We start from the raw sequence: 8,853 nt of genomic DNA, 5'->3' as shown, positions 1-8,853 counted from the left end.
CCGGCGGACCCTTTTGTCTCTTTTCTGTGGTTTGTAAGGCAAGCTTTATTCCGAATGTCTGCTCCTCTAGGAAGATTGGCCCCAAATGATGGTGCAAATTGTTTGCTGTTGCTTTTGGCACCCAGGATCCAGTTGATGCGTCGCGTATGTTTGTTTGTAATGGCATGTTCTTTCCAAACGGTGTAAAATTAAATATGAACTTTGTTTTGTGTGAAACTGTTTGTTTCTAGCCTATTTCTCGTAGGACACACAGATACCGGGTCCATCCTCTGCATTGTAACTGTGGAAAAAAAACGCCATAAAAAACGCCAAGGCAAAAAACCCACATGGCTTTTTCATGGCGTTTTTTCTCTCCCATAGACTTCTATTGGAGAAAAACGCCAAGATTTCCTTGCAAAAAACGCCAGAGTGTCAACATGCTGCGATTCTGAAAAACTGCCACAGAGCCCAAAAAGCAGAAAAACGCCACAGAGGACTGAAAAAACGCCAGACAGAAAAACGCCAAGTGGAAATGGCATTCTGCGATTTCCTATTGAAGAACAGCTAACATCTGGCCGCAGTGTTCTTTCACTAATAAAACGCCGTGTGGCTGAATTGGCGTTATTATGGGTGTTTTTAGCAAAAAAGTGGAAACCTAGCCTTATACAAATCTATCTATTTTTGTTTCCATCCCACCAAACGGCGTGTATAATACACCCCTGGGTTTTCTTGCCGAAACCCATATGTCTGTTTTTTTTATCATGCGTTCTCACATGTATTGTCTTCTTTTTCTGTATTCTTGTCACTAATTTTAGATGTGTTTTATTAAAAGAAATAACTATTTATGTAACATTCTTTCATGGCATCAGCATTACAATTGGGAAAGTACCGGTATTTATTGAAACAGAATAGTCTTTTCCTAATAGAGTTGTCCCCTTCCCATTTTCACTCGGTTTTTATTTTTTTGAAATAATAATAAGGGGTGAATGATGCAGGCACAAAAAATAGAGCTGTTATGGGGCTACAAACAGTAATCAGAGGCTCTGCCATAGGATTCCAATGATTTCTGCTGACAAGTGCAATCCTACAGGGGAGTCCCAGTTGCTGTGATATTATCAGTGACATCACAGGGGTTTCCCTGCGCCAATAGAGATACTTAGGGTCATAAAATATATGGAGACTGTTCATTGCTCTCCAGGCCGCCCGAAATCTAATCTAAACGGCCGCTGGGTGCTGATGCCGCCGGCCGGCGCTACTTTAATACTTTTTTCTAAATTTAATATGGCAAGCCGGATCGGCTATTAAATGAAAAAAAAATAGTATTAAAGCAGCGCCGGCAGGCGGCATCAGCACCCAGCGGCCGTATGCGATGGCCGCCAAGCGATGGGAGCAGGTTGAGGGGTGAAAGCTCCGCCCCCTCGCACTCACCTTTCACCCCTCACGCTGCTCCCATCACTATGCGGCCATCAGATTGTTGGAAATCGAATCTAAATGGCCGCTGGGTGCTGATGCTGCCGGCCGGCGCTACTTTAATACTTTATTTATTTATTTTTAATATGGCAAGCAGATCTGCCATATTAAATAAATGAAAAAAAGGATTAAAGTAGCTCCGGCCGGTGGCATCAGCACCCAGCGGCCGTTTAGATCAGTTTTCCAGCAGTCTGATGGCCGCATAGTGATGGGAGCAGCGTGAGGGGTGAAAGGTGAGTGCGAGGGGGCGGAGCCACTTCACTTGACTTGCCCCCCAGGCCTTCGGCTGCCAGCCCTCCCCTGTTGCTCTCTGATAGCAGGTAATAAAAAAATAAAATAAATAAGAAGGGGAAAAAATACTACATAAAAAAGTAACGAAAAATATCCCTTAGTGTCATACATATTCCTAAAAAACGGGGAAAAAAGTGAAGAAAATCTTGGTGCTCACTTTACACAAGATTAGCTGTACAACTGCACCATACAAAGTATACAGACACACACACTAGCAAAGTACTCTGGCTTGACTACTTTTTAGGAACAATTTTGTATTATTATTTATTGTTTTATATAGCGCCATCATATTCCGTAGCGCTGTACAATGGCTAGACAGGACATAGCAAGTGGTATATAACATAACAATTTGACTTACAGAAACAACCCTGCTTTAATATTGAATTAGACTGATCGAGTACCCTGGGTCATCTGTTTTTTTCAGAAACATAAAAAAAAATACTTGATGCAGTTTTGGCCCGGACGCTCCCCCAAAAAGATGCCAAACCTATGCTTCTGTTTTTGGGGGCCATTGCTGAGCCTAAAATAGTGTTGTTTCTGCGGTCGCTTATTATGTGGACAAGAATAGGGAAGCAACAATGCAATTTATGTGTGAAAAGCACATAAAGCAACAAACATAAAACAATGTTGCCATAAACATGATGATGATAAGTGATTAGTGATGGATAAGAGTCAAAAGTGTCCTAGTCCTATACCCCAGATTGTTTACTATTTAGAAACCTTTATTTTATGTACCCATATACATTATACATTGTTCATTAAAATTATAAGTAATAATATGTTTAAAACAATCTATACTAAATGGGTTTTTTTTTGGCAATTTTGTTTAGGATTTCTTCTACACAGTAAGTACCACAGCTGACAATGACCCCATTTATGTTCGGCACCATCCCCTGATATCCCACATACATTTTTTTCTGCTCAAGAGGGCCACATCCATCCTTTACATATTATATTTTTTACTACTGGCTTAAAGGGTTTTAGGGTAGTGGTTTTTAAATAGTTTACTTATAGTGGTAGGGGTAAGGCATAGTTTTTTTCTTATTTTTCTCTCATTTCTGCACTGTCCCCAGCGCAATATGGATAGAGACTTTTTGGGGATCTCTCATATACCTTACGGATGGATGCCTGTGGTGTCACGGTAACATTACTTTATTTTCATTTACATTTCATTTCACATTTAATGTAGCTTAAAGAAGCTTTGTGTCTATTTGTGCACTATTGATCACAATGTGTGCAATCATCCAGCAGTAGGCGCCATCAGAGATCCTTTCCAGACCCTCCTGGATCTCTTATCCCCTCCAGTGACCTTTGGGTGGGTGTCAACATTGGAACTTACTGGAAAGGTATGCCCAATCGGCCATTCCTATTAGAATGGTGTACTGGCGCCCGCACCGAGGGCTCTCACACAGGGTTGGCCAACAGGGAAGAACAAGGGGCATCTTGCCACCTTTTTGTGGATGTACCTGTATGTCTATAGGAGCATGAAGAGGTTAGTGCATATGATAGCTGATTGGTCGCTTTAAATTCTTATGTGGTCCTCCTTCCAGATGCATCAAGGGTTTCTGCAGAATCCCATATATACATTATCCTCTTTTCCCACCTCATGGGTGAAACACATCTTTTGCTGCCCGCACCCACTTGAAATACTCGGTATCAGTTGGGTTTTGTGGGGTCTTAGATTGTAAGCTTGTTTGACCAGAGCCCCCCATGAATGCATATTAAAGTAAGTGAGGCTGCATGGTACAGTAGTCTATATATATTCATATAGTCTATATATTCATTTTCTTCCACGTTTATATGCATTAATGTGACTTTCAGGGCTGTAAAACACATGACGCACAAGTGGAATATCAGTGGAGAAAAGAGAGACACTGGGATCTGGGTCCCAGAGAGGGACTGTCTCTCCTAAAGAGAGAAACTTTGGAGGTTTGGTCATTATATATTACATAACGATGATGGAATACATTTTCAAGTAGCAATATGAACAGATTCTGTGTGTCTGCTGTATTCACACTTCTGAGATTTTAGTCATGGTTACCAAACACACCAATATTTACCTTGCAGTTGGAGCCCAGTGTGACTGACCCTAACAAGCACGGAGCACACGGTTCTAACATGACCGCTATTCAGGTGGAGATGTACTTGTGTGTTTGTAGTTAAAGCACATATGTCTTAATGTCATGGTTAAGGGACCACCGAATTAGTGAAGTGGCGGTCCTTGGATTGTGCCTCGGTGGTCTCTCCAATCAGTGGATAGTTTTTTGGGGAGAGATGTCCTGAGGCGTTTGCACGTCTAACCATCCTATAAACCATCTATAACGCGTGTCATATACGCATGGGAACTTTCTGAGACTCCTGAGGTATTAACCCATTCATGAGGATTGTATGCAGTTACTTCCCAAATGTTTTAAGCAAATGGCTCAAACACCGGTCCTCAAGGGAACCTTGACTTGTCATTATTCATATTATATATGTTTTTAAAAAATAATATTCTCTCATATTTCAGATTTTTAATTATCCCCAGCAAATCAGTGAGGTAAATGTGGCCTTTCTGGTGTAACCCCTGCTTTTAATTGTCACCCATTCTATTTCTAGAGAGGAATCTCTGGCCTTAATGTGATTCCCACAATTCACATTCAGGATGGTTTCATTAAATGTTATAACTAAAAGGGGAGATATAATTTATCACATAACGGAATAAACGTTAAATGAAGCATCCCGGAACGATGCAGCTCAATGTGTTTAAGGAGAAGCAGGTAAGCGCGAGCAAGTAACTGCCGTTAAAGCATCACGCGCCCACGGCACGGGAAGAGTTAAGGGGCGGGTGGCGGTTGTAACTGTCGGTTACGTGACGTCAGCACGTTGTTGAACGAAAGGAAACAAACGCTCCAGCTGAAGTCACGTTGGCTGCTCCGGCTGTGGGCACCGAGGACCTGGGGCAGAGGGTGAGTTCCTTCATGAAGGGAGCTTGAGATAAAAATGTCCTGGGGCAGGAATAGCAGCCCCCGGACCGCATTGTGGTAAAATGAGGCGGTTTGAGGGGCGCAGGGTTGTGATGTTAAGTGGGTGATGCTGTTTGAATGATGTGGGTGCAGCTTTTAAGTTACAAGTGCATTCTGTGTTGAGAATCCTGTCGGGGACACTGGAGGGCCCCTGCTAGACGTTTAATCATTTTTCGGGCACTCCAGCCATCATATGCATTTTAATACATGTGATAGCTGTGTGAGGGGTTCTACAGAATCCCCCCACTAAGCCTTTTCCACAACTCCCGCTGAATAGCCTGAAGGTGTTTGGCTGACCGCTTCTCCTTACATCTCCTTCAAGCGGCCAATGAGTGACAATGGACCATTGGCAGCTGCAGGACTGCAACTTCTACTTAAATATTCTCTCTTTGTTTTGGAAGAAGTACTTACATCTTTAACATATATGAGAGGTGAGAGGTCCCTTGCAAATGCATGAAGGGGTTCTGCAGGATCCCGCTTATGTGTTTAATTTTTGCGAGCCTCACAGCTCCACGGCCAAACACATCTCCTGTCACCTGAGCCCGTGGTATACTCTCTACCGGTCAGCTCTGGCTTTAAGCAGCCAACCAGTGGTGTGAAAACGGCACCATGGAAGGTATGTTGCATCCCCTAAAGGTAAGTGCATTAACTGGTTTAATAAATGCGTATTAAAGTACTTTATAGTATACTTTAATACTCATTCTTGGAATCTGCATGGGACAGACTTAATATATTATGTATAGATATTTAATCTATACATCCGTGTTCGGCTGTGTCTGTGCAATATTGTGACTTTTAGGGCTGTAGAACACTGTGGTGCGCTCATACCCCGCAAGCGTTCTCGCGTCGTAGCAGAGGGGAAGATCAGTATAGAAGAGAGACTCTGGGATTTCGGTGCCCCAATCTCTCATACTAGTGATCAATATATTATGTACAGTGATGATCCCCATCGCTTTTTTTGTTCACAAACATTGCATTACCCTAAATATATAGACGATTTGGTTTTCCTACGCAGATAATAAACCAAAGAATGGCAGAAGAGAAAAAACACTGGGTCGAAGAGTTATTTCCCCCCCATTTCAGTGCAGATGATTTCCTTTATCAGACCTTTGAACCAGAAACACTGACGTCTGAAAAATGTGCAGAGAGGAGAGCGAAGACTTTGCAAAATATATACCAGAATGCATTGCAGAAATCTCAGCAAGAGGAAGAGGAGAGAAGACGCGAGCTCTTATCTAAACGCATAGTACGAGAGTACGATCTGCTTGTTACGGAGACTAAACCCGAACAGTCCAACGCCAACCAACATGAGACGTGTCGTGTGTGTGGGGGGGTAAACACTAGCCCCCCCAGGTCTGCGGACAGTAATGGGATTTGGAGTAGTGTGGAATTAAGTGTTTTACGGCAAGAAATCAATAGAAGTCAGTCTGAAGAAGCTCGCTTAAAACTTAAGTTTGACGCTTACATGAATGAGATGTCTGAGCTGAAAGCCAAATACTCCAAGACTCTGGAAGAGCTTGAGGCTGCGAAAGAGGCCTTATCCATCTCAAAAAGAGAAAACGAATGCCGAAAAACGCAAATAAAACAGTTCGAGAAAGACTTGCCGAGAAAGGAGGCGACTATTCAGGATCTGAGAAAAGATCTGCATGGAAAGTGTGTGCAGGTCAGCAGCCTTAATAAACTTCTGGCTAAAGCCAGGGAGGACATTCAGGAGTTACAGCTCAAAAATAAAGACTTCCAGCAAGAAATGAACACCTTGAAACAGCAACAGGAACTTAAAAATGCAATTTCAACAGAGAAATTAAAATTGAAGTATAATGTAGAAATAAATAAACTGCAGAAACAAATTGAGATTCTTAAGGAAGAATTGACGTTTAAAAATTCACAACATGCAAGAGACCTTATTGCATTGGATTTACTAAGGAAACATTTTTCTTCTTTGTCTGTAAATAGCAGACCTCAGTTTACACAACTAGATATACCCCCCACCAACAACCGTTAGACGAAGCATCGCAATGATTTATACATTTTCAGAAAGGGGTGCGATCTGTCTATCTGTCAGACTATTGCCTAAATTTAAAAATTTTCCCACTTGTCTCGGCATTTAATAGTGTGAATAAAGATTGCACAAGGTAAAGGCTGCAAAGTTTATAAAAATTATTTTTATACAAATAATTTTAGGTTCAATTATACAATTTTAACAGGCATTTTAATTTTACTACTTGAGCCGATGAAAGGTTTTCCAGGATCGCTTATATTGCAGAAAAAAAGATTGCGGGTTGATTATTTTAAGCAGGACCTCAGACAATGCGTCTAGATGAATTTTATAGGATTACGTGGTCTGGTCCCATGGAAAAATATTTTTCTCATTGAGCGTATACTACAATCTGTATACAGTAATGTGTGTTAGCACCAAGAACCTGTTTTGTTTCATTTACAACAAACTTCTTTTATCAGCAGCCCTCAAGACTTGTCAGTTATGTGATCTTTTCGGTAACCTTCCCTGCACGAATACCACACCGATGCTAATGAAGTCCTTGCCTCCGGAGGCCTTCATGAGTCGGCATGCCAGGACTATTCGGTACGATCCGGTGTTGGGGTGTTTGTCTAGTAGATTCGGACATGATAACAGAGCTAGAACACGTACAAATCGGTAAACTTTATACTAGAACTTTTTTTTTATTTTTGCACACCTATTTTTTTTTTATATTATACAAGTAATAAAAGTGGTGGGAGTTCTCCTTTAAGTAACTATTAATAGTGTAGGGGGTATAACCACCATGTTTTTTCTCTGTGCATTGTTGTAATGATCTTGGTAACAATCTATGAATTATTCAAGTATAAAATATTCTCAGTGTATACGCCTACTTTAATAGGCTTGTGTATACATTGTATATGTTGGCCTCATATGACAGATAAGACAATATGGAATTCCAGAGCCGTGAAGTGTCTGGATTGTGCATCTCTTTGCACTATAGAGTGGTCCGTGTTCTCTCTGTGGACGGTTTGTCAGGATGTACTCAGGTGCAAGCCTCTACACGTCATATATAACCTATGACAATTTACAACTGTACGGTGTCGCGCATGTAGTTACATATACAAAGCAATGTCAATGAAGAACATGAGATGGCATGTGAGTAAGTGAAGTTGTGTTAAGAGAATGATGGTAAGTGGCTAATAACATCGGAGCAGTTCTTTAATATTTCTGTGCTTTTACCGAAACATAAGCTTTGACAGCAGGTAAGAACAATCCGACCCATGCTTATTTTTTTCCTGCTGTATAGACTCGAGCCTTAATCACTCCTTGGTGTTTAGCAAATGGGCAGCCTGAATCCATTCCACGTGTTTTTAAATTCCCCATACTGTATTAACTTCTACCGCATCTTCTGTAATGTTGTTCCACTTATCTACCACCCTGTCGGCAAACTTTCTTACATTACATCTAGGCCTCTGCCCCTCTAGTTTTGGACTATGACCTCTAGTCCCTTCTGTACTTTGTTAAATTCCTTTATTTATTTGAATGTTTCTATCACATCCCCACCTCTCTTCTCTCCTCCAAGCTATAAACATATTGAGATCCCTTATTCCTGATACCATATTGGCTCGATTATACGCCGCACCCTTAAGGTTTTGTGCTATTTTAAAGAAAAAAATATTTTTACAGAAAAAATGCACGTGGAATAATAAAACTGTATTTTACGTAATAAACAGGAATACATGTATTTTATCATTTTTGGTATCTATTACGCAGTTAGTCAGCATATGTTACATGCAAACAGAAATCTGAGAAACCAATAGCCATTTTAAGGTCCCCCTGAATTCATAATGCACCTTACTTATAGATATGCCATTCTGCTCCTCTGATATGCTTTCCTGCCCCCCTAGATATGACACTCTGCCTCCTGATATGCTTTATGCCCCTTAGATATGACACTTTGCCCCCCCCCAACTTACCAGACTTGCATCCCCGGACTCCCTGCCTGGTGTCTTGCGGGGCCAGACGGTGCCCAACTGCGCGATGCGCATAGACAACCTATGCCACTGCTCTCCACTTCCGCCGGGGCTTCTATGCCGGCGCTCCGTCATAGAAGCCCCAGCGGAAGTGCCG

General features: G+C 41.6%; 1 protein-coding gene across 1 annotated transcript; it reads left to right on the top strand.

The window, feature by feature from the left end:
* The first annotated feature begins 5,775 nt into the window (after positions 1–5,775).
* Positions 5,776–6,747, top strand: LOC149298213 (coiled-coil domain-containing protein 160 homolog). The gene has a single exon (XM_089487664.1). It carries the CDS (start codon positions 5,776–5,778, stop codon positions 6,745–6,747), a length of 972 nt encoding a protein of 323 aa, XP_089343790.1.
* The last annotated feature ends 2,106 nt before the right edge of the window (positions 6,748–8,853 follow it).

The sequence above is a fragment of the Sceloporus occidentalis genome, unplaced genomic scaffold (genome assembly GCF_023333645.1).
Source record: "Sceloporus occidentalis isolate IW3139 unplaced genomic scaffold, rSceOcc1.0.p SCAF_34, whole genome shotgun sequence".
In the NCBI taxonomy this organism is placed as follows: domain Eukaryota; kingdom Metazoa; phylum Chordata; class Lepidosauria; order Squamata; family Phrynosomatidae; genus Sceloporus; species Sceloporus occidentalis.
Note: the sequence above shows the minus strand (reverse complement) of the source record. Positions and strands in the feature narration are given on the sequence as shown.

Excerpts from the sequence above, each read along its gene's own strand:
- LOC149298213 (XM_089487664.1), top strand. The coding sequence starts at position 5,776 with ATGGCAGAAGAGAAAAAACACTGGGTCGAAGAGTTATTTCCCCCCCAT.